Source organism: Bombina bombina, chromosome 3 (genome assembly GCF_027579735.1).
Source record: "Bombina bombina isolate aBomBom1 chromosome 3, aBomBom1.pri, whole genome shotgun sequence".
NCBI lineage: Eukaryota > Metazoa > Chordata > Amphibia > Anura > Bombinatoridae > Bombina > Bombina bombina.
Window position 1 is genome coordinate 791521891 of NC_069501.1, and position 27117 is coordinate 791549007.

The following is a 27117-nucleotide window of genomic DNA, read 5'->3' on the forward strand; positions in this document are numbered from 1 at the left end:
TAAAACATATTTTTAAATTCCGCTATTCTGTGCAATAATCGCATCTGTGCAGTGAGAAGTACAAATTTGGTGAGACTGAAGTGGCTCCATTGTTTCAATGGAGCAAATCTTGTAAATGTTTGTGTTGACGAGGAACGGTGTTAGATATTTTTTGCATTCCAACATTGTTAAGTAGATAAGCTGCGGCCACTTTCTTCTGCAAGATATTAATTTACCGCACTTGTTTTCTTCATTCTACACCAAGATCATGTAAATTATAGAAACACTTTAATTAATGTTTACAAATGTATAATAAGCACTTTTACAGTATAATCAACATAGATAACCCATCAAACACACATGCCCACTTTACCCATCCTACCCCTATTCAAATGTCTTAAATTGTCCTAAACACAAACTGGCTATGGTTTTGGAACATATGTAAATTGTGCAAATTTCACTTATTAATATCATTACACTCTGTACATAAGGATCAAGCAAAACACCTCTAAAGTAATATTGAAACCTGTGAAATAGCCACTATATTCATAATTTACATTTGCATTTAATTTTTTAGTGTCAATATCAAAAACTTTTTACTTAACTGTAAAAACCTTTTTCATGTCTGAGGCATTTTATGAGCAGATACAGTTTGGGATTGTGAAATCCATGCTAACCATATAGAGCAGGATTTATCAAAGTAATTCTCCTAAAATTGTGCCTATAAATCTGCATACGAATGAATCCTCTGATTTATTAATGCAAAGTGTGCCTAAAATTCGGCATATCCGACTATACATTCCTCTCACTTCATTCCTGTTCGCCAAGGCACACTGGTGCATGTAAAAAAGGGCTAAATTTACTAGTTTTAGTTGCATTTCCTAAAGTTAACCTTAGCATTACGCTCAGTTACCAATTTATAATTTTTTTGCACCTTGGAGAACGCAAAGTTCTCCTACAATTACGCACATTATAATTCTCCATAGGTACTGTGGACAACTTACCTCTGTCAAGTCTCCATGGGGTAAAATGTCAATATCGTGATGCAAACAACATGCATCTAATGACTTCTGGTATCTGTGTTTAAAAAAACAATGAATATATTAGTCATTTGAACGCTGTCTTGTCTATATGACAAAACATGAATTTATAATTAAAAAAGCTTTAGAAAACTACAAATGATCCAAGATGTGATCACAAGATACAACATTATTAGCTTCTTTAACAAATGCTAATAATTTGATAAATGTATTAATCATTTGGAAATGTGTCTGCTACTTACTGTGGTTTCTTAGATTCCGATAATTTAAAAAAGTATGATATTCTTGTTTATGTATAAAACCTTTTAAATAAAATGCTTCCATTTATAACCATGAAAAAATATTGTTAATATGAAGTGTGATTAAATTATATTAACTGACAAAGGAAACCTAACTAAAATATAAACTAAATAGAAATTTGACTTTCATTTGATTAACTCTTTAACTGCTGAGTCGCTTCCACCCCTGTGCTGATCTGTTTTGGAATTTTTAGATGCTGCTCACATTTAATCCCCACTGTAGGTCATTTTTCCATAAGAAAAAAATGCATATATATATTGGTTTATTGAGCAGACTCAGCAAATTCAAACTGTATCAAAATTTCATTTATATATCATAACACACGAGAACTCTACAACAATTTGTGTGAAAATTTTAATGAACAAGGTTATGTTTTTTTCTAAGCCATGTATTCCCCTTGTGATGTTAGGCCACGTGGCCACTGGAATGGGGAGTAAATGCAGGGGGTACAAAGAGCTCCAAAAGCATCCCACCGTCCCCCAGATAAACCTACAGTTCACATACTTATCTTCAGATACATTAGAAGTTGTTTAATGTTCAAATTACTTAGCATATACACAAAATGTTTCAATTACTGCCCCAATTTCAACCTATTAGAGTTTAATATGTTCAAATTTTGTTTTCATTCCAGATATTTTTGGCTACCTTTTCCATGGCAATCCATTTTATTATAAGCACAGTCATTTGAATTAGTTATTACACCCAAGACAGAGAGAAAGAAAATCGAAGGAAGAAGCATGTAAAAATGGAAAGACATAGGGTAATGTAGAGGATAGAGTGGTTTGTATGATGAAATTACCTGAAATGACCCCCCTCAGCCTCAAAGCACTTAGAATCTAATGATAAAAAGATTCTCCTGCTTGGAGAGATATTATGGTGCAGACTTCGCAGGGACTGAACTCACTGAATGCTATAAGAAAAAGGGCAGAACCTGGAAGTCCCAGAGAGATGAGCTATGCCTCCCATAAAGCTCTGCACTCACATGATATGATTTAAAATGATCCTGCTGCACTGCTAGATCTCTCACAAGAATTTAGACAGGCAGATTTTGTTATTTTTCTTTAATGTATTTGAAGGAGAAACAAGCCCCGTGCAGTATAGCACTGCATAACATGAGAGTTATGTTACATTTACATTTTGTGCTTTATATTTTACAGTATAATATTTTACACTTCAGTCAATCTTTTACACATTGCACTTTGTATTTGCTCTATTGTAAAATAACAGCTTCAGAATGTGGGGTGGACAGGGGAGTTCCCTGGGCTGAACAAAAGGGTTCCCATTGTATGTCTGAAGCGCTTTCACAATTCTGATGAAGCGCTGTAAGCATTTTACACAAGCTGGTCTCACTGATTTATCTCAGGTGAAATTTGCTCAAAATTCACAATACATATATTTAACAGACTTAACAGTAATATATACTAAACTAGAGACAAAAGCAAGTTAAATAAGTGAAAACATTTCAGTTTAATTTCTAATTGCTGCAAACTGAGTCTTTATATCAGTCCCAAGTATTCTCCTATTAACCTCAGTCTCCCCTGTTAAATTATGTAGCCGTTAAAGAACATTATTATTATTATTATTATACTTTATTTATGAAGCGCCAACATATTACGCAGTGCTGTCCATGGGTACAATTCATTTAAATACAACAATGATGGGAAACTTGTAAGAGACAAGACCCAATTTGACAAACACAGACAGGAGGAATTGAGGGCCCTATTCCTGTGGGAACTTACAATCTAGAAGGGTAGGAGGTTGAGAAACAGGAGGTGAGGACTACAAGAGTTAGAAAGATGTAAATACAAAGTTAGATGAGGGAAATGTTAGGTAAGTGGAATTAATTTATTACTGAGTTGGGACATAAAACTCAAACATTTTCTTTCATGATTCCGATACAACATGAAATTTTAAACAGCTTTCTAATTTACTGTTATCAAATTTGCTTAGTTCACTTGCTATTCTTTGTTAAAAAGCATACCTAGGTAGGCTCAGGAGCAGCAATGCACTACTAGGAGATTGTTGCTGATTGGTGGCTGCACATATATGTATGTTGTCATTGTGCACTTCTGCACCTTCAACAAAGGATACCAACAGAATGAAGCAAATCGGATAATAGAGCTAAATTGGAATGTTGTTTAAAATTGTATGTTCTATCCGAATCATGAAAGAAAGATTTTTCATTTTATGTCCCTTTAAAGTTACACAGAAACTATCAAAGCATAATCAGAATTTGTAAAATCACAATCCTAAAAACACTGCTGTATGCAGAATCTAAAGACATTAAAATACAAAATAGAAAGTGTAGCACAAAGTGTAAATGTTATAAAACACCCATGTCAGGCAGTTCCATAATACACTGGTGTGTCTCCTTTACATACAGAAAAGCAGGGAAAATCTGAATTTTTAGAATCTTAGAGAAAACTCATAGTACTGGAGGATCATTTTAGAACATCTCATCTGAGCAGAGAACTGTAGATCATCAGGCCCTTAGTGATTACATTCCCCTCAGCATTCAAGTGAATGGCCTAAATAAGATTACCTGCAACCCGAGGCACAATGGCATTTTTTTGTTCAGGAAGAGAGATATTAGACCCCTCCCTAAGTGTAAGTACCAGCAAAATATTATATCAGGGGGGTGAAAGAGAAGTGTTCTATGCTTTGAATGAGTTGCCACATTGCTCCTCAAGCCAGGGGTGTATTAAGGCATAGGCCAACAAGGCCGGTGCCTAGGGCAGCAGATTTTTAAGGGGCAGCAGAATTTTGAGTCCCTAGGGCCACTTTACTGAACTCAGGGCCGGGTGGCTAAATCAACCAATTACTAATGACTTAAATGGCTGGCCCGGCTATTGCTATCCTATGGGATTGTATGTGGGTGCGCATGAGGTGGTGACAGTGGAGGCGGAGCTCACTTGCGCAGCCTGGCCTGGACTGAGAGGGAATGCAGTATTCTTCCTGGCTCCACCGCGTGATTGAGACTCACACAGACTACACAGTGCAGTGTGCACTACAACGTGACCACTGTGAAACAGCATATGCCTTTCTCCCTTCAATACATCTTCATTAGGCATTAAAATACTTAAACGGATTAGTCACTAAATACTTGTACATTTACTGTTTGTCTATCTGTCATACATGCAAAGAATAAGTATTTATTGCTGAATCTATACAACTATGTGACTTAAAACACAACTGAAAATATGTTGTATGCATTTAATACATTCAGAAACAATACAAGTATATACTTTATTATGATTGTATCATGTGACTTTATCCCCTACGATACAATTCCTAAACCTATCATAACTACTGTTGTATTTTTTAAGTACTTTTAAAGGCCAGTTTGTATATTCATTACATATTTATCCAAGCAGATATTTTGCTTAAATAACTGTCAATCACCAAAGAAGATGTTTAAGGTTAAACAACTACCTACTGACAAACTATCATACAGTGAAGGATATTTTATACTGATATAAACACTTTAATCATCTGACTTGCAAAATAATGTCTTTATATATATATATATATATATATATATATATATATATATATATATATATATATATATATATATATATATATATGTATATATGTGTGTGTGTGTGTGTGTGTGTGACCAGAGTGAATGCAAGCCCTGGTGAACATCTACTTAAAAAGACATTATTTTTTTTATTTTTTACACCCTGCCCCCAAAATATTATGTCTAAAAAAAGGCCTTAAACCTGGGGTGAGGTGGGGGGGGGGCAGCAGAATTTTGAGTGCCTAGGGCAGCACAAAACCTAAATACGCCCCTGCCTCAAGCAAATGGGTGATCGCCTGCTAGGTTTATAATACAGTATATGTCCCTATCCCCTTTACAGGTTGTGTCCCTTTCTCCTAAAATGGGCATTGCTTTTGTAAAATAAAGAATGTACTTGTTCTACGCTCCTTAGAGAGGCCAAAATGATAATTCTGCAACCTTGTTTTTAAAATACTGCAAATAAAATAGCTGGATTTGGCAATTTGCTAAAGTTTGAAAAACTAAGTTACAGAATTTAATTTTCAACCAATCTTAGGAGCATGAGAGAAGAACATTTTTTACACAAAAACAAGCAATGTTTAAAGGTCACTTTAAATCCCTTTGCTAGAAATACTATGTTCTTGACATAGAAAAAATTTACTTTTTATAGAATATATATATATATATATATATATATATGTGTGTGTATATATTATATTTATCTATCTATCTATCTAAATAAAAAACAAAATGTATGCTTACCTGATAAATGTATTAATTTCTTGACACGGTGAGCCCACAGAATCATCAATTACTGTTGGGAATATCACTCCTGGCAAGCAGGAGGAGGCAAAGAGCACTACAGCAAAGCTGTTAAGTATCACTTCCCTTCCCACAAATCCCAGTCATTCGACCGAAGGAAAAGGAGAGAAAGGAAGCAACACAAGGTGCAAAGTTGCCAGAGGTTGAGATAAACCAAAACTGTCTGAAAAAACAGGGAGGGCCGTGGACTGTGACCGTGAACCGTGTCAAGAAATTAATAAATTTATCAGGTAAGCATTAATTTTGTTTTCTTTCTTATGACACAGTGAGTCCACGGAATCATCAATTACTGTTGGGAATCCATACCCAAGCTAGAGGACACAGATGATACAGGAGGACAAGACAGGTAACCTAAACAGAAGGCACCGCTGCTTGAAGAACCTTTCTCCCAAAAGAAGCCTCAGACGAGGCAAAAGTATCAAATTTATAGAATTTAGAAAAAGTGTGCAAAGAAGACCAAGTCGCTGCCTTACAGATCTGTTCTACAGAAGCCTCATTCTTGAAGGCCCAAGAAGAAGACACCACCCTGGTGGAATGAGCTGTAATTCTCTCAGGAGGCTGCTGTCCAGCAGTCTCATAAGCCATACGAATTATACTTCTCAACCAGAGAGAAAGAGAAGTGGCCGTAGGTTTCTGGCCTTTATGTTTACCAGAAAAACAAACAAACAAGGCAGAGGACTGACGAAAGTCCTTCGTAGCCTGCAGATAGAATTTAAGAGCCTGCACAACGTCTAGGTTGTGCAACCAATGTTCTTTATGAGAAGAAGGATTAGGACAGAGAGAAGGAACAACAATTTCCTGATTAATATTTCTGTCCGAAACAACCTTAGGAAGAAAACCAAACTTGGTACGGAAAACTGCCTTATCTGCATGAAATATGAGATAAGGAGAAAGACACTATAAAGTGGAGAGTTCAGAAACCCTCCGAACAGAAGAAATAGCAACCAGAAACAAAACTTTCCAAGATAATTACCTTATATCTATGGAATGCATAGGCTCAAACAAAGCCTGTTATAAAACTCTAAGAACCAAATGAAGGCTCCAAGGTGGAGCAACTGATTTAAAAACAGGCCTGATTCTGACCAGAGCCTGACAAAAGGATTGGACATCCATCACATCCGCCAGATGCTTGCAACAGAAAAGATAAAGCAGAAATCTGACCTTGAAGGGTACTGAAAGATAACCCCTTCTCAAAGTCTTCCTGGAGAAAAAAACAAGGTCCTTGGAATCCTAACCTTACTCCAATAATATACTTTAGACTCACACCAATAAAGATATTTACGTCATATCTTATGGCAAATCTTTCTAGTGACAGGCTTATGAGCCTGAATCATGGTCTCAATGACCAACTCAGAAAATCCACGCTTAGCTAAAATCAAGTGTTCAATCTCCAAGCAGTCAGCTTCAGAGAAACTAGGTTTGGATGATGGAAGGGCCTCTGAAGAAGAAGGTCCTTCCTCAGCGGACGTCTCCAGGGAAGTAGAGATGACATTTCTACTAGATCCGCATACCAGATCCTGCGAGGCCACGCAGGAGCTATAAGAATCACTGATGCTCTCTCTTGCTTGATCCGAGCGATGACTCGCGGAAAGAGAGCAAATGGAGGAAATAGATATGCCAACCTGAAATTCCAAGGAACTGCCAGAGCATCTATCAGAAAAGCTTGAGGATCTTTCAACCTCGAGCCGTACTTTGGGAGCTTGGATTTCTGATGAGACGCCATCAGATTCAATTCTGGTAATCCCCATTTGGTTGTTAACCTGAAGAACACTTCCTGATGGAGTTCCCACTCCCCGGGATAGAAAGTCTGTCTGCTCAGAAAAAACGCTTCCCAATTTTCCACTCCTGGAATGTGGACGGCAGATAGACAGCAGTTGTGAGTCTCTGCCCACTGGATGATCCGTGCCACCCAGCCCTCCTTCATGGCTAAGGAACTCCGAGTTCCTCCCTAGAGGTTGATATAAACCATTGAGGTGAAATAGACCGATTGGAACCAAGCTAAGGACAACTGAAGCCGAGCCATCAGAGCATTGATAATTGCTCTCACTATAAGATGTTTAAGAGGAGCAGACACTTCTAAGTCCATAATCCCTGCTCCTTAAATAATACCTAGATTGCTTCCCAGCCCAGCAGGTAGGCGTCTGTGGTCACACAATCCAGAAAGTCTCTAGAAGTACGTGCGCCGAGACAGATACTCCTGAAAAAAGTACAGTAAAGAGAAGGATGTCCATGGTCAATCCTCAGACCAATTCCCTCCAAACATAGAGTCACTGAAAAGTGAAGGAAAATCAACTGAAGCAAGATCTCAACCTACTGGTTGTAAATGGCTATTTACCGGACCACAAGAGCCTTGCTGTTGACCGGATCAAGTACTGCAGCGAAAGGAAAATTAAAAAATCCTTGATTATCTGAACTCTGTTAACAATCTTCTCCTAGAAAGAGAATATATTAGTGTCTCCAATAATCACCCTTGCAGATGGAACAAGGGAACTCCAGATAATGTCCCATCTATGGGGAAGTAGATTGGACAAAAACTCTTGACAAGGATGACACTTGAACTATATATTGTGAAATAAACCAAGAACTAAAGTCTAGGATGCAGAAAACTCAGAAACTTGAGAAGATCCCCAATCAAGGGAAAATAACACCTTCAGGTCTTTGTCTGATATGAACAGGCCCCTTAAAACAAAGGAGAAAATATACTACTTTGAATGTCAGAATCTAAATTACTTGAGGTAAGTACCAAGATCCCGTTCCCAAACTGGAACTGGAACTATCACTCCCAGAGAGGAAGATTCTGAACCCTGTTCAAGGAATGCCTCTCAACATACCTGTATTGCAGATACTCTAGAAAAAGAAATCTGCCCCTAGAAGGAAAACTGAGATTGGACTCCAAAAGCTATAACTGACCCTGCAGACGTGAGGTAGAAAAAAAAAACCTTTTTCTACTCTTAAAGTCAGAGAATAATTCTGCTAGACCAAGTCCAAACAAGGTCTCATCATCAAAAAAAGATGCCCGGAGCGTTGGAGGAACCATGAGAATTGAACCTGCAACTGCAGAATAAAAAAGCCTATGCTATATAATGCTGCTTTAGGCAAGGATATATGTAGGGCATGCATTATGAAGAGTACATAGCCACAGCTGGATTTGAACTCTTGCCTTTCAACTTTCAAAGCAGCAAGTTCACCACTAAGCCATCGTGGGATTGTGACACGCCGCGCCATTCTCTCCATGCTCGTTGCCTAGGGCTGTGTCAGCTCAGTATGCGTGCAGCGCTGACGTCATCGCCGCACGCTCCTGATGCCGGCCGGTCTCTTGGCGCCTTGCCAAAGGTATTTAAACGGGCAGCAAACGACCTGTCACTGCCCAAATATAGGTGCTACTTCGTGTACTCCTGGGAGTGACAGATCGTTTGCTGGATTACATCTTGTTACTGAACCCTGCCTGTCTCACTACTCTAACTGGTTAACCCCTAATCTGCTGGACTGATACTTGTTACTGAACCCTGCCTGTCTCACTACTCTAACTGGTTAACCCCAAATCTGCTGGACTGATACTTGTTACTGAACCCTGCCTGTCTCACTATGCTAACTGGTTAACCCCTAATCTGCTGGACTGATACTTGTTACTGAACCCTGCCTGTCTCACTACGCTAACTGGCTAACCCCTAATATGCTGGACTGATACCTTGTTGCCGAAACCTTGCCTGTCTTACTACGTTATCTAGTTAACCCCTGAATTGCTGGTCTGCTTTTCTGTTGCTGTATCCTGTCTGCCTATTTGCTTTGTGCTGTCCTGCCTGTGGTGAGTGCCGCTGTCCTCGTTTTCCTGATATTCTCTGCTCTGGGATATTCCCTATCTTTCCGACTCAACGCCAGGATAACAAGACTACTACTGGCCGAGTTCAGTTTGATAGAGGAGCATCCCACGAGCCTCACATTATACTTGGGCCATGGAACCAGATGAGGTGGCACAAGCTGTTTATCTCCAAGGACAGATGTTGGGAACCCATACTACACAATTGCAGAATATGGATTCCAAGCTGGAGGCTATCACCACTCAACTCTCCTTACTAGTCACTTCGAGGAGTACCACTCCTGTTGTTACACTGCCAGTCCCTGCTCCTAGTACTGTGGCTTCTCCCTCTGCTTCTGGAAGCATACCCCGGATACCTTTGCCTGACAAGTATGAAGGTACTACGGATTGCAGGAGTTTCCTTAACCAATGCAGGTTGCCCTTCCGTAATGATCCCCACACCTTTCAGTCTCCCCAGTCAAGGGTCACCTTTATCATTTCCTTGCTGAAAGACAAGGCCCTAGCCTGGGCCTCTCCTCTTCTGGAACAGGACGCTCCACTCCTGCATGATGCTGATGATTTCATCTCTGCTTTTTCTGCTGTGTTTGGGACTTCTGGCCGTACCTTTGCTGCAGAATATTCCCTCCTCGATCTTCGCCAGGGCAACAGACCCATGACTCAGTTTGCCGTGGAGTTCCACACCTTGGCACTTGAAACCTCTTCGGATGGCAGTGCTCTCAAAGTAGCCTTCAGGAGGGGTCTGCATGAACGCATAAAAGATTAACTTACCTATCGGGATATTCCTTCTTCTTTGGAGGACTTTATAGCACTTTGTATCAGCCTGGACTCTCGCTTTCAGGAGAGACAAATGGAGACAGACTGAACTAGGAGGGTCCTCCCTTCCCGTCCCCCTGTTCGTTCAGCTCAGGTGGTATCCTCTACCCCTTCGGCAGCTCCAGTTACCTCAGTGAAGGAACCCATGGACCTCTCCTCCTTCAAACCATCAGAGTCCGAGAGACAGAGAAGAAGGAGACTGAGACTATGCTTTTATTGTGGCTCTAACTCCCACCAACTAAAGGACTGTGACATTCGGCCGGGAAAAGCAAATGCTTAGAGGATAACACAGGGGTACCTTTAAGCATGATCTCTATCAAACCCCCTCACTCCTCTCGGATCCTGGTACCTGTTACCCTTACCTTCCTTCAGAATACTGTCCACACTCAGGCCTTCATTGATTCTGGGGCAGCTGGCAACTTCCTGGATCACCGTTTTATGATTCAAGCTGGTCTACCTCTTCTACAGAAAATACATTGTCTCAAGAGAACTACCCTGGATGGCTCCCCCTTGGTTCAGGTTTGATCCATTTTGAGTCAGCACCCTTGACCCTGACCGTCGGTGTTCTTCATACCGAACAGCTCCAGTTCAAGGTCATTCATTCCCCAGCTCAGCCTATCATCCTTGGCCTCCCTTGGCTTCGCTTACACAATCCACAGTTCGACTGGGCTGAGGGACAACTGGCTTCTTGGGGTGCCTCCCATTTCCACTCCTGCCTTGCTAAAGTCACTCCCCTGCTCCATGTTCCCATAGCCAGCATCCTGACTCCCTCCATCTTTCCTTTGGTATATGCAGACTTTGCTGATGTGTTTGAAAAAAAAAGCAGCCGATGTGCTGCCACCCCACCGTCCCTATGACTGCAAGATCGATCTCTTTCCTGGAGCCCCACTTCCTAAAGGCAGGACATATCTACTCTCCAAGGCTGAAACCAAATCCATGGAGGAGTACATCCAAGAGAACCTAGCTAAAGGTTTCATTCGCCCTTCTTCCTCTCCTGCTAGGGCTGGCTTCTTTTTTGTTGGTAAGAAGGATGGTGGGCTCAGACCCTGCATAGACTACAGGGCCTTGAACAACATAACCATCAAGAATCGCTATCCCATACCACTGATCACCGAATTGTATGACTCTCTCCAGAATGCTCGCTTCTTCACTAAATTGGACTTACGTGGGGCATACAATTTAATTTGCATCTCTCCAGGCCACGAATGGAAGACTGCCTTCAACACAAGATTGGGGCATTATGAATACCTTGTAATGCCCTTTGGGCTGTGTAATGCCCCTGCAGTCTTCCAAGCATTTGTCAAAGACGTCTTTTGTGACCTCCTCAACCGCACTATCATCGTCTACTTGGATGATATCCTTGTTTTCTCTTCCACTTTAGAGGAGCATCACAGGCACATGAGACAGTTGCTTCTTCATCTAAGGAATAACTCTTTGGTAGCGAAGCTATAAAAATGTGAGTTTGATCAAGTCCGGATGCAATTCCTTGGATATGTCATCTCAAAGGAAGGTTTTGCCATGGATCCTGCTAAACTCACCGCTGTACTAGAATGGCCTCAACCTACCTCCTTAAAGGAATTACAGAGGTTATTGGGGTTCTCCAATTATTACCGCAAGTTCATAAAGAACTTTTCTCAAACAGTCGCTCCTCTCACTGAATTGACTAGACGGAATAAGGACTGCAAAAATTGGCCTCCTGAGGCCATAAATGCCTTTACTTCTCTGAAAAAGGCTTTCTGTTCTGCTCCTGTCCTCCGCCATCCTGATCCTGACCTACAGTTCAGATATAAAATCTGAGATTTTAAAGAAATATTTAAAGAGAAAGAAAATGAGGTTTATTGTAAGCCAAACACTAGTAACTGTGTCAGCAGTTGCAATTAAAGAAATGTTTTAATTTGGGTAAAATGTCCCTTTAACTATCCTGCACCCCACTGTGAGAGTGTGTTTTTTTATGCTGGCTGTGTTTGCTTAGGCTATCCAATGGACGTCAGTATACATTTTTTTATTATAAGTAAGGACAATGGATCATTGGGAACAATTTAAAGGGGAAATTTTTGGAAAAACTATCCTTTTAATCTATTAGTGTAAATTATTATTATTATTCTTTTTAGAAAGCTCATTTTGTTGTATACAGTGTTAATTTTGACGGCAAATTTCAATTTAGTCTTAGTTTTAGTCTTTTGACTAAAATGCCACTTTAGTTTTAGTCATATTTTAGTCATCTGAATTGTTTTAGTTTTAGTCTAGTTTTAGTCGACTAAATCTTCAGTTTATATTAGTCGACTAAATCTCCAGTAGATTTTAGTTGACTAAAATCTAAGGGGTTTAGTTAAAGTATAATGTATTATTTAAGCATTTCTCTATCATTTCCAAACTCATTATATACTCTAGGAGTAAACATAACACCTGTTATTATTTATTAAATTAAGGTTTAAACATCCATTACAGACACAGATTTAGAAACTGTTAATTTTGACAGCAAATTTTGATTTAGTTTTAGTCATAGTCTTTTGACTAAAATGCCATTTTGATTTAGTTTTAGTCATAGTCTTTTGACTAAAATGCCATTTTAGTTTTAGTCGTATTTTAGTCATCAGAATTTCTTTAGCTTTATGCTCATTTTAGTCAAGTTTTAGTCGACGAAATTAACACTGGTTGTATACAATTGTTATATCTAGCTAGAGAGCTGCAAAATGGTGAATATCAAATTATAGAAAAGGTAAATCAAATAATTGTGTATTTATTAAAATCTTGGTTATGTAAAAGTATAGACTAGATTCCAGAGCTTTTCACAAATTATTTGTGCCACGCATGATTTATTTAACAATGGATTTGCACTGTGCATGCGAGCAGGGGCTATATAGAACAGTGGCTGTACCATTAGTATCTGATCTTTCCCAAAATATGGTACTTAGGTGTTTGTGTGTTCCTTTGTAAATGTATGGTTAGGGATTTTATTTGTAAATATGCAACTGGAGTTTATTGATAATCTGAAGTGATTGCATCATAAGTATGATCTCATAGTATTGTGCATGGTAGAATATGCAGAACCAAGGTATAGACGGTTGTTATAGGATTTTAATTATTCGTAGTGTTTTGCGAGTGCTGTGTTTCAGTGAATGTAAGTATATGTGTTGAATTAAAGGTTAATTCTGGTTGTTAAAAGTTTGTGTCTGCTGTTATTGTTTTGTTTTGTGGAATGGACAGTTGGTTTTAAGTGTTTTCTAAGAGAATGTTGTGTTTTTGTTTTTTTTAGTGAATGCGTGTGGAAGGGTGCTGTATGAATGGAATATTGAATATTGAGGTGTAATTTGATGTTACGTATTGTATACTACATACATGAGTGGAGTGCATGATTTGTCTTTTAGTTTGCTGTTATAGTGTGTTTGCGTGACACATAGGGTGTTTCATGCAAGCAAAGGGGGAAGTATTGCTGAGTATCTTTATGTGATTTGGGTGATTATTTTAAGTAAGTAAATGAACCTAAAATGTTTTGTTCTTAACACAATATTTGTATTTGCAGGATGAGATCATGAAGCTGTATCCAGAGATTAAAAACGCTAACTGAATTATTTTTGAGTTTTTCATATTTAGGTAAAATCTGTACAGATAAAATTCCATAGTGCACTCTCCAAAAGATTGAAGATTGAATGCAAGTAAACCTTTTAAAGAGAGAAAAATGAAGATAAAAGACCTTTTGTCAAGCTTGTTTTAACCACCAAAAGTTGCTGAACTATCTTTGGATCCATTCTTTGCATTGCATGCTGGTACCAGCCCCAGAACTGGACTCTGGGTAATCTATGACTGTTTCCTATGATGTGTGTCTTCAGAACATAAAGACTATCCTTCTCTGGACTGTGCCTTGCCTGTTGATATTAAGGACCTGTTACGCTGTTACAGAGTCAACCACAATTAAATTAGGGGAGTATTGTTTTAACGTGTTTACTTATATTGCTTGTTTTGTATGCTCTTGTATTTGTGTTATTTTTTGTTGATCATATTAGTTATAATAAGTCATATAGTTTTGTCTGCAGAAAAGTATGCCTTATTTGTATTAGTACACATTGTAGTTTATGTACTTAACAAAAGTAACCCTTTAGATAAGTGTAACTTTAAACCTTGCAGTATTGTAATCTATTGAATGGCCCACTGACTACAGAAAATATGTTTGCACCTTTATAGTTTAAAGAAAATGCTGCAATATATCAGAATATTTTAGACCCTTCACCCTATGGAACACAGTGAGGACATGTCTCAGCTAGAAATTTATATTAATTATACAGAGAATTTATTTTTTAGGGAGTAGCATAATTATAGTTATATTGATGGTATATGTTTTAACTACCATGGCTCTTATTGGAGTTGTGTTATGAAAGCAAATGTATTTTTCCCTTTTATTAATTGGTATGGTATCTGCAATTTGAATTCGGTAATTCCAGATGTTTGTCAATGAAAGGAACTATCTTACCATAAAGATGTGTTTACCTTTAAAAGATTTTGTAGTTTTAAATGATCTTATGCTTGTATTGTTTCCTCATACAGAAGTGTGAGAGAATTCAGGTTGCATAAAATAATTAGTAAACTAGTAGTGTTTATATCAGACGAGATTGCGGACTATTAAGATCATAGTTGGAGAATTATAAACATTACAGATAGTAGCGTTGCAGAATAAAGCAACACTAGGTTCTTTTATTTTTAGTAATTCCAAGTGAAAGTGTGAAGAAATTTATTTTAAAGAAAATATTTTTATTGACTGTTTTTTTTTATTTTTCATTTTTGTTGCAGGGCAGGCCTTAGCATAAGTTACTTAGCATAGCCAATCAGCCACTTGATGAAGTCTAGCAGTTTTCACTTGCTTAGTATTCATGAAGTATCATTTAAATTGTATAGAGAAGCTGTGAGTTATTCTCTGTAAAAGTTTCAATGTATTTAGTTTGTATTATATATCCACAATGTTTTTCTGGTTTTAAATGACATAGGATACGTTAAGCTAAAGGAATTGTGATGCTTACAAAAAAGTGAAAGAAGTTTTATTTGGACATAATTGTGATTGTATCGGGGTGTATACTCATCTTGTGCTGTTTTGTTTCCTTCTTAGACTCCTTCTGACTCGAGTGTCTGCTTGCTATGGGGATCCACTGGCTACCTTGTCTACCCCATGAACAAACCATCAGACTTCCTGCATCTACCTGCAGAAGAACATTGGATAAGCACCACTATTGCAAATGGACTATGGTATTGAAGCAGAGTGTCTGAGGCAGGTGGAGCACTCTAAGAGGACAAAGACTGTTCTTAAAGTGATCAGAGGCCACCTAGAGACATTTGTGCTTCACTGTGGAGAATGTACAGAGCAAGAAACTGTTGGAAATATTGGGGGGGTGCTAGCAATGCAGGTGGAGAAATAAAAGATGCAGCGTTGTTTGGGGGTAGATAGGGGGCTGGTTGGGTCTTTGTGCAGATAGACCAGTAGTTTGAGGATGCTGGGAGGTAGACGGAGAGTATTGGAGAGGCCGCACCTGTGTGCAGTGACAAATTGTGCCCTATTGGCCTATAAAATTATACCACTACATGTGAATAACTTTCTCTATCGTATTCTCACATAGATTCATGTTATGCCAAAGTATCAGGCTTATATTGTTGTTAAAGGATTTACTAATTTTCTGTGCTTTTCTATTTTTATGTTATTCTGTTAGAATAAAAGTGTGGTATGTTAGGAATAATTGTTAGCATGACCAGCGCCATCTTGTTCTTAGCTGCCATTTTGTCTTTGGCATCCATCTTGTCTGAATAACATTTATTATAGCAATTATTCTTTAGTGGGAATAGACGTATTTGTTATTAGTTTCTGTAGAGCTAGGTTTGGCCTTGCAAATGTTAATCCAATATGCTGTAACTGTCACCTATAAGACGTGCCTTTAATCTTTCAATAAAGGAGAATAGTTTTAGACTTGCTGCATGTTCTGAAGTCTGTTCTCGTGGATATCCAAATCAAATAACCCCTTCATTTCCAGCTGATAAGGTGTGTCCAAAGGCCCAGTCCTGACTGACACACTCCCCCCTGAAAACAACACCTAACAGCTGCCTTTTTCAGATTTTGTGACTTGGGTTTGTGGTTGCTCGACCGCTGGTGTGCATCATGTCATAGAGTTTAGTACCTCCCCAATCTTCCCCGAATTTCCGACAGAGAGGAGAGACGGCATCGGACCTCGGAGCAGCGTAGTGGGAAAATTCCCATATAGACACTCTAGCAGACATGCAAATAAACACACAAACACACTTAGACACAGACACCCACACAGACACTCAGCACTTGTTTACATTGACCTGACAAGTAATGAGGTAGGTAATAAAAACACTGCTGCATATTGCTAAAAAATGTTTTTTTTATGGACCTCTGCCTCCACCATACAACTACCACACTGAAGTTACAATCCGAAATTGCACAAAGAAATAAAAAACATTTACTAAGTCCTACCTCCTCTGCAAATTAAAGTGATCTGCCGTCTGACTCAGGCACACACTGTACAAACTGAAATGCCAAGTCTGTCTCACACTGTGCATAGTGGTTTAGTGCACACTTAGTAATCCTCTCGAATGCCAATGCTTTACCACTTGTAATGACATTTCCCATGCTCAATAGCACTCTGCTGTAGCGCCCTCTGGTGGCTGCTAAATTATTTAAAATATATATATTTTTTTTAATAATAGTTGTGCTTGCCTCATGGGGCCCCCTGGCCCAGTGGGCCCCTGACAGGAGTTAGCCCTTTCACCCCCTGATTGCAGCCCTGCTGCTCTCTGCAGCAAAAAAAACCTTACCCCTGAAGGCTTTTGTGTCCTAAATGAATAGCAGGTAGCCTTAACCCCATGAGTGCCAGCCTCCTAGCCCCAGAAGACCATAAAGGCACTTACCTGCAGTCTGGCCATCCGGCAGGAGGATGACGTACCTGGCGTGAGAGGATACCACTCCTCACAGAGACCTGAGGGAAAAAAGAATGAACAGAGTAAGCCTACTCTGGTATTCTGACATAGGGCAGCAATCTGTTAGGAAAACGCAGTGAGGCCCACCTCAAAAGTTTCCAAATGCTTAAAAGATACCACAGCCCTCCTGAAGAGACTAACGTGGAGTACAGCTATAGCCAAATTGTGATGGAAGATCAGAGCAATCCTGCCCTGGCTTCAAAACAAAACAATCTTGATAGAAGAAACTTTTATCAGACACCTATTACTTCACCTCCTCCTTGCACTAGAGGCAAATAGAATGACTGGGGTTTGTGGGAAGGGAAGTGATACTTAACAGCTTTGCTGTGGGGCTCTTTGCCTCCTCCTGCTGGCCACGAGTGATATTCCCAACAGTAATTGATGATTCCGGTGACTTACCGTGTCATAAGAAAGAAAGAACATTTTCTTTTATTTGTAATTCTAACTCACTACGCGTGTATCCCTGTTGGTCTAATGCTGTGTCGGGTTAGCGCCCCATAGATGTCTATAGGGAGAAGACGTTAGCTTGGTCGCTGTATACAAAGTACTGTAGCTAGCGTGCATTGGTCTACCGCTCTCAAGCTAACTTTTAACTTTCAACTTGTAATACAAGTGCTAACAGTCATGTGATCATTACAGAAATAATTATCTTCTGAGAGTAAATGCTATCCCATTTGTTTTGTGGTGTTTTAACATTTATAGATCCTGGCTTTAAATGATTTTCCAGAAGATATGTGTAAGATTATATATAGGATGTCGAGTATACACAGACCCACGCAGCTAGCAGAATGCATCGTAAACCGGAAATTAACTCCTCCAAGAGTAACCGCTACTTTGTAGCGAGATTTGAAATAGTAACACTATAATCCTCAATGATAGCTCAGAGTACCGTAGCCCATACAGGGGATCAGTCCATAGCACAATAAGAAGCGTAAGAAATAGGGCAGACACTACTCCCAAAATCCTGAAATAATTTAAAAGAGTCTTATAGAGTCTATGAGTAAGCACCTGTAGGGGGCGTGAAACGCGTCAGACTGTATAGTTTACCGTTTGCCTGCCATGTCTGTTCAACTTTTATCCAATCCAAATAAAATTATGAACTTTTAAATTATATCAGGATTTTGGGAGTAGTGCCTGCCGTATTTCTTATGCTTTTTATATATAGGATACTTTACTTGTGCAAATATTTTATGTTTAATGGGATTTTTATGGTCATGGGTAAGAGCAAGCACACATTGGCTATGCAGTGACAAGGCTCATTAACCATCAACTAGATTCCAAGTTTTGCGTTCCGGTTTTAACTATGAAAAAAATTGCCATTTCAGTGTAAAAACCGGAACGCATCGAGCCTTTTCAAAATGGCGTCCCTTGCATTCCTATTGACTGATTTGATTTTAGAAATTCAAATCAGCCAATAGGATGAGAGCTACTGAAACTCTATTTGCTTTTCAAATCAGCCAATAGAATTTCAGTAGCTCTCATCCTATTGGCTGATTTGAATTTCAAAATTCAAATCAGCCAATAGGAATGCAATGGATGCCATTTTGAAAAGGCTCCCTTGCATTGAAGATTAAGTATACGGCGTTGACCGTATGAAGAGGATGCTCCACGCCGGATGTCTTGAAGGATGGACCGCTGCACGCCGCCGGGATGAATATAGAAGATGCCACCTGGATGAAGATAGAAGACGCCGCCTGGATGGATGAAGACCTCGCCGCCTGGATGAAGACTTTGCCGTCTGGATGTCCAGACTTCAGAAACTGTAAGTGGATAGTCGGGGGTTAGTGTTAGGTTATTTTTAACTTTTTTGGGGTGTTTTTGTTTTTTTAGATTAGGGTTTGGGCATTCTTAAAAGAGCTAAATGCCCTTTTCAGGGAAATGAAAAAGAGCTGAATGCCTTTTTAAGGGCAATGCCCATACAAATGCCCTTTTCAGGGCAATGGGTAGCTTAGGTTTTTTAGAGTTAAAGTTAGGTTTTTTTATTTTGGGGGGGTTGGTTGGGTGGTGGGTTTTACTGTTGGGGGGTCTTTGCATTTTTTTTCAGGTAAAATAGCTGATTTCTTTAGGACAATGCCCTACAAAAGGCAATTTTAAGGGCTATTGGTAGTTTATTGTAGGATAGGTTTTTTTTTTTATTTTGGGGGTGGTTATTTTTATAGGGCTATTAGATTAGGTGTAATTGTTTTTATTTTGGATAATTTAGTTTGTTATTTTTCGTAATTTAGTGTTTGCTATTTTTTGTAGTTTAGTGTTTTTTATTTTTTGTAATTAGTATTTTTTATTTTTTGTAACTGTAGATTTAATTTTTTTTAGCAGTGTTGTGTTTTTTAATGTGTAATTTAGTTTATTTAATTTGTAGTAGACTTGTGCATGATGAAAAAATTTGTTTCGGTTCGAATGGATTCGGATTTTTTCGAATTTCGGTTCGGATGGATTCGAATTTGGAAAAATTCTAATGAATTTGTTTCGGATTAGTTTCAGAGTGATATAACCTAATATACTGTACAATACTAGTGTAATCCATGGCCATCCGAATCTACCGAATAAATTCGGATTTATTTGGTAGATTCAGCACTATTTCAATTCGGAAATTCGAATCGATCCGAATCTCCGAATTTAAGAAATTCGGCTGAATTTCCGAATCAATCCGAAACGAATCGCACATGTCTAATTTGTAGTTATTTTAATTTTAGTATAATAGTAATATTAGTTTAATATATAGTTTAAACTTAGGTTTTTTTTTATTTCACTGTTAAGTTTTTATTTATTTTAAGATAGGGATATTGTAATTTTAATATAAAGTTAGGGGGTTGTTAGCTTTAGGGGTTAATAGTTTAATTTATTTTTTTGCGATGTGGGGGGCTGTCGGTTTAGGGGTTAATAGGTTTATTTAGTGGTGGTGATGTGGGAGGCCAGAGGTTTAGGGGTTTATAACTTTATTTAGTGCCGGCGATGTCGGGGAGCAACGGAATAGGAGTTAATAGCTTTATTATAGTGTGGGCGATGTTGGGGTGCAGGGGAATAGGGGTTAATAACTTTATTTAGGTGGCGCGATGTCGGAGCGGCAGATTAGGAGTTAATACCTTTATTTAGGTGTCAGTGATGTCGGGGGCGGCGGATTAGCGGTGTTTAGATGTGGGGTTTATGTTAGGGTATCAGGTTTAAACGTAACTCTTTTTTCCCCATAGACATCAATGGGGTTGCATTACGGAGCTTTTCATTCCGCACTTCAGGTGTTAGGTTTTTTTCTAACACAAGCTATCCCCATTCATGTCTATGGGGAAAGTGTTCACAAGCACGTCAAAGCAGCGCTTGGATTTTGTGCGGTATGGAACTCATCGCCACGATATCGCACGCACAAGGCGACTTTTCAAAAACTTGTAATGGCAGCACTATGGAGGGTGAAATAACGCACCCTTTATAGCGCAAAACTTGTAATCTAGGTGCAAGGATTTCAAAACAAAAAATGTGGACCACTTAAAGGGACAGTCTACTCCAGAATGTTTATTGTTTAAAAAGAAAGATAATCCCTTTATTACCCATTTTCCAGTTTTGTACAACCAACACTGTTATATTAATACACTTTTTACCCCTGTGATTAACTTGTATCTAAGCATCTGCAGACTGCCCCCTTATTTCACTTCTTTTGGCAGACTTGCATTTTAGCCATTCAGTTCTGACTCCTAATTGAGCACAATATTATCGATATGGCACACATGAACTAGCACTGTCTATCTGTAAAAAACTGTCAAGATGCACTGAGATAAGTGGCGGCCTTCAAGGGCCTACCTAGGTTTAGCTTTCAACAAAGAATACCAAGAAAAACAAATCAAATTTGATGATAAAAGTAAATTAAAAAGTTGTTTAAAATTGCATGCCCTATTTGGATCATGAAAGTTTAATTTTGACTAGACTGTCCCTTTAAATATAAAAGAACATTAAATTCCTAGCTTTAACTGTTCAGTAATGAAAGATGTTATCTTATACTGAATGATTTATCTCATATTCCCCCAAACATATGCCCACAACATACCTTTCAACATCGTATTCCTCCCCAAATAAGATGTTTTCTCTTAAAGATGCATTGAAAATCCATGCCTGCTGAGCTACATAGGCAATACTTCCAGTCACTGACAATGTACCCTTGACCAAGGTTAACTGAATAAAATAAAACAAGTTTCCAGCATATTAAAAATAATAAAGTAAAATTAATAGATGTCTAATATCATCATTCTTAAGTTACTGATATAAACCTTTTGATACAATAAAGGTAGTTAATACCCTTAAAGAATTTATTGTCTCATTATTACACCACATATATTTTTTTTTATACAGGGAGTGCAGAATTATTAGGCAAGTTGTATTTTTGAGGATTAATTTTATTATTGAACAACAACCATGTTCTCAATGAACCCAAAAAACTCATTAATATCAAAGCTGAATAGTTTTGGAAGTAGTTTTTAGTTTGTTTTTAGTTATAGCTATTTTAGGGGGATATCTGTGTGTGCAGGTGACTATTACTGTGCATAATTATTAGGCAACTTAACAAAAAAGAAATATATACCCATTTCAATTATTTATTTTTACCAGTGAAACCAATATAACATCTCAACATTCACAAATATACATTTCTGACATTCAAAAACAAAACAAAAACAAATCAGTGACCAATATAGCCACCTTTCTTTGCAAGGACACTCAAAAGCCTGCCATCCATGGATTCTGTCAGTGTTTTGATCTGTTCACCATCAACATTGCGTGCAGCAGCAACCACAGCCTCCCAGACACTGTTCAGAGAGGTGTACTGTTTTCCCTCCTTGTAAATCTCACATTTGATGATGGACCACAGGTTCTCAATGGGGTTCAGATCAGGTGAACAAGGAGGCCATGTCATTAGATTTTCTTCTTTTATACCCATTCTTGCCAGCCACACGGTGGAGTACTTGGACGCATGTGATGGAGCATTGTCCTGCATGAAAATCATGTTTTTCTTGAAGGATGCAGACTTCTTCCTGTACCACTGCTTGAAGAAGGTGTCTTCCAGAAACTGGCAGTAGGACTGGGAGTTGAGCTTGACTCCATCCTCAACCCTGAAAAGGCCCCACAAGCTCATCTTTGATGATACCAGCCCAAACCAGTACTCCACCTCCACCTTGCTGGCGTCTGAGTCGGACTGGAGCTCTCTGCCCTTTACCAATCCAGCCACGGGCCCATCCATCTGGCCCATCAAGACTCACTCTCATTTCATCAGTCCATAAAACCTTAGAAAAATCAGTCTTGAGATATTTCTTGGCCCAGTCTTGACGTTTCAGCTTGTGTGTCTTGTTCAGTGGTGGTCGTCTTTCAGCCTTTCTTACCTTGGCCATGTCTCTGAGTATTGCACACCTTGTGCTTTTGGGCACTCCAGTGATGTTGCAGCTCTGAAATATGGCCAAACTGGTGGCAAGTGGCATCTTGGCAGCTGCACGCTTGACTTTTCTCAGTTCATGGGCAGTTATTTTGCGCCTTGGTTTTTCCACACGCTTCTTGCGACCCTGTTGACTATTTTGAATGAAACGCTTGATTGTTCGATGATCACGCTTCAGAAGCTTTGCAATTTTAAGAGTGCTGCATCCCTCTGCAAGATATCTCACTATTTTTGACTTTTCTGAGCCTGTCAAGTCCTTCTTTTGACCCATTTTGCCAAAGGAAAGGAAGTTGCCTAATAATTATGCACACCTGATATAGGGTGTTGATGTCATTAGACCACCCCCCTTCTCATTACAGAGATGCACATCACCTAATATGCTTAATTGGTAGTAGGCTTTCGAGCCTATACAGCTAGGAGTAAGACAACATGCATAAAGAGGATGATGTGGTCAAAATACTCATTTGCCTAATAATTCTGCACTCCCTGTATTGTATTTATGCAGTTCATTTTACACTAATGGTTGGGCAATAATATAACAATACACACTGTTATCGTCACTTTCCATGTGATTTGAGGAAAAATGTATTTCTCAAACATCTAATTTTTTTTTGGATAAATAACTTACACTGCCCGTTCTAGGTTAAAATGTTTACAAGACCTAATTTACATGGCATATGGTGTACAATAGGAATTGTGATCGTAATTTATAAAAAAAATATATTCTGAAACGCACTTCTATACACAAAATACAAAGGCACCATTTTATGAAGCTGTATAAAGGAATATTAAACACTAAAAGCTAGATTGCCAGTGGAGCATAAGAATATTAGCTCTACTAAGCGCAAACACCGCTCAAGTTAAATCATTATGTCTCCTATTCTTGCACTTATATTACAAGTTGAAAATAAAATAAAATCACTTGAGCAAAATCTTCAGATGTGCTAACATCTGGAGGCCTGATACTGTAGCCACTATATGTCCCTCTGACCATAGACTTCTATGGGACGTGCTACAAAACCCTTTTCTTGCTTTCGCACGCATGCTAACCTTATGCTATGCCAAGTGCGCTAAACCTGAAGGTGGGTTAAAAAATACTTGAAATAGTATTGTTCTTCACTCAGAAGAATTTTTTTCCCAGTTATATATATATATATATATATATATACAGGGGTGGAAAAATATCACTATAGTTTACTAGTCAGTGGTTAAAAGTTACTAGCCCAGAGAGAAAAAGTTAGTAGTCAACTCAATGTTAAAGATAGGATAAATCAAATTTCTAAGTCGTCCACCACAATTTATAAATCGTCCAGGAACAGTGGACCAGTGGAAATTTCAAGCCATATATATATATATATATATATATATATATATATATATATATATATATATATATATATATATATATATATACATATATATATATATATATACATATACATATATATATATGTCAATATACTTTATGTATGTATGTCCATTAAAATAACACTAAATTGTTCAGAAATACAGTGTAGACATTGTTAATATTGGAAATGACTATAGTAGCTGGAAACCGTTGATTATTAATAGAATATCTGCATATTCGTACAGAGGCCCATTATCAGCAACCATCTGTTCTGTGTTCCAATGGCACGTTGTGTTTGCTTATCCACGTTTATCATTTAAAAATGCGAATTGCTCATTAGAAAACCCTTTTGCAATTATGTTAGCACAGAAAACTTGTACTGATTAAATAAGCAATAAAAATGGCCATCATTAGACTAGTTGAGTATATGGAGCATCATCAATTGTGGGTTTGATTACGGGATCAAGATGGCCAGAAACAAAGAACTTTCTTCTGACACTTGTCAGTCTATTCTTGTTCTGAGGAATGAAGGCTATTCCATGCGAGAAATTGCAAGAAACTGAAGATCTCATACAACGCTGTGTACTACTCCCTTCAAAGCACAGATTAGAAGTTGGAGGTCCCAGTGCACAACTGAGCAACAGGACAAACACATTAGAGTGTCTAGTTTGAGGACTAGATGCCTCACAGGCCCTCAACTGGCTAAATTAAATAGTAACCACAAAACACCAGTCTCAACGTCAACTGTGAAGAGGTGACTCCGAGAGGCAGAGTTGCAAAGAAAAAGCAATTTCTCTGACTGGCCAATAAAAAGAAAAGATTAAGATGGGCAAAAGAACACAGACACTGGGTAGAGGAAAATTGGAACAAAAAGTGTTATGGAAAGACAAATCTAAAAAGAACATTTGTGAGATGCAGCCCAAATGAAAAGATACTAGAGGAGTGCTTGACACCATCTATCAAGCATGGTGGAGGCAATGTGATGGTCTGGGGGTGCTTTGGTAGTGGTAAAGTAGGACATTTATATAGCGTAAAAGGGACTTTGAAGAAGGAAGGCTATCACTCCATTTTGCAACGCCATGCCATACCCTATGGACAGCGCTTGATTGGAGCCAATTTTCTCCTACAACAGGACAATGACCCTAAGCACATCTCTAAACAATGCAAGAACTATTTAGGGAAGAAGCAGACAGCTGGTATTCTGTCTTTAAAGGAATGCCCAGCACAGTCATTAGATCTCAACCCTATTGAGCTGTTGTGGGAGCAGCTTGACCATATGGTACATAAGAAGTGCCCATCAAGCCAATCCAACTTGTGGGAGGTGCTTCAGGAAGCATGGGGTTAAATATCTTCAGATTGCCTCAACAAATTGACAACTAGAATACCAAAGGTCTGCAAGGCTGTAATTGCTGCACATGATTCTTTGATAAAAACAAAGTTTGAAAGACAAAATTATTATTTCACTTAAAATTAATTATTTCTAAACTTGTTAATGACTATATTTCCTATTCAAACCCATTTCATGTATGTTTTCACAGAAAACAAGATGTCTAAGTGACCTCAAACTTTTGAACGGCAGCGTGTGTGTGTATATATATATATATATGTATATATATATATATATATATATATATATATAAAATCCACATGTATCTGCACTCCCACTTCATAGTGGTCAGCAACCAGGATGTCCAATCAAAAAACAATCCAAATACTAGTAACCAAGACTGCACTCACTGGATTAACACAGAAATCTCAAATTTAATAAAAGATGGTGACATTTCGGGGTCCACTAACCCCTTTCTAAGACCAAACAAAACTGTATCAAACACAAGATTTTAAACACCCTTAAGTCCTGCCCCCTGTGAGCAAAAATTGCGGCAAAAATCCATTGTCTAACAGCTAGATTTAGAGTTTTGTCGGTAACGACCCACGTAGCTAACGCTGGTTTTTTTTTCCCCGCACCTTTTAAATACCGCTGGTATTTAGAGTTCACAGAATGGCTGCGTTAGGCTCCAAAAAAGGAGCGTGGAGCATAATTTACCGCCACTGCAACTCTCAATACCAGCGGTGCTTACGGACGCGGCCAGCTTAAAAAACGTGCTTGTGCACGATTCCACCATAGGAAACAATGGGGCAGTTTGAGCTGAAAAAAAACCTAACACCTGCAAAAAAGCAGCGTTCAGCTCCTAACGCAGCCCCATTGTTTCCTATGGGGAAACACTTCCTAAGTCTGCACCTAACACCCTAACATGTACCCCGAGTCTAAACACCCCTAACCTTACACTTATTAACCCCTAATCTGCCGCCCCCGCTATCGCTGACACCTGCATATTTTTTTTAACCCCTAACCTGCCGCTCCGTACACCGCCGCAACCTACATTATACCTATGTACCCCTAATCTGCTGCCCCTAACACCGCCGACCCCAATATTATATTTATTAACCCCTAATCTGCCCCCCACAACGTCGCCGCCAGCTACCTACAATAATTAACCCCTAATCTGCCGACCGGACCTCACCGCTACTATAATAAATGTATTAACCCCTAAAGCTAACTCTAACCCGAACCCTAACACCCCCCTAAATTAAATATAATTTAAATCTAACTAAATAAATTAACTCTTATTAAATAAATTATTCCTATTTAAAGCTAAATACTTACCTGTAAAATAAACCCTAATATAAATAATAACTATTTAATAGCTACCTAGTTAAAATAATTACCAAATTACCTGTAAAATAAATCCTAACCTAAGTTACAATTAAACCTAACACTACACTATCAATAAATTAATTAAATAAATTACCTACAAATACCTACAAATAAATACAATTAAATAAACTAAATAAAGTACAAAAAATAAAAAAAGCTAAGTTACAAAAAATAAAAAATAATTTACAAACATAATAAAAATAGTACAACAATTTTAAACTAATTACACCTACTCTAAGCCCCCTAATAAAATAACAAAGCCCCCCAAAATAAAAAAATGCCCTACCCTACCCTATTCTAAAATTAAAATTGAAAAGCTCTTTTTACCTTACCAGCCCTTAAAAGGGCCTTTTGCGGGGCATGCCCCAAAGAATTCAGCTCTTTTGCCTGTAAAA

At 38.4% G+C, this 27117-nt stretch overlaps 1 protein-coding gene across 1 annotated transcript in view; it reads right to left on the minus strand.

Annotated features, from left to right (window-relative positions):
• Positions 1 to 27117, minus strand: part of LOC128654044 (ATP-binding cassette sub-family C member 5) — a 432957-nt gene that overhangs the window by 312410 nt on the left and 93430 nt on the right. The window contains exons 11-12 of the mRNA XM_053707695.1: positions 21285 to 21409; positions 984 to 1056 (exon numbers count right to left, since the gene is read on the minus strand). Of these exons, the coding sequence (XP_053563670.1) occupies positions 984 to 1056; positions 21285 to 21409 (198 nt within the window). The remainder of the gene's footprint in view (positions 1 to 983; positions 1057 to 21284; positions 21410 to 27117) is intronic.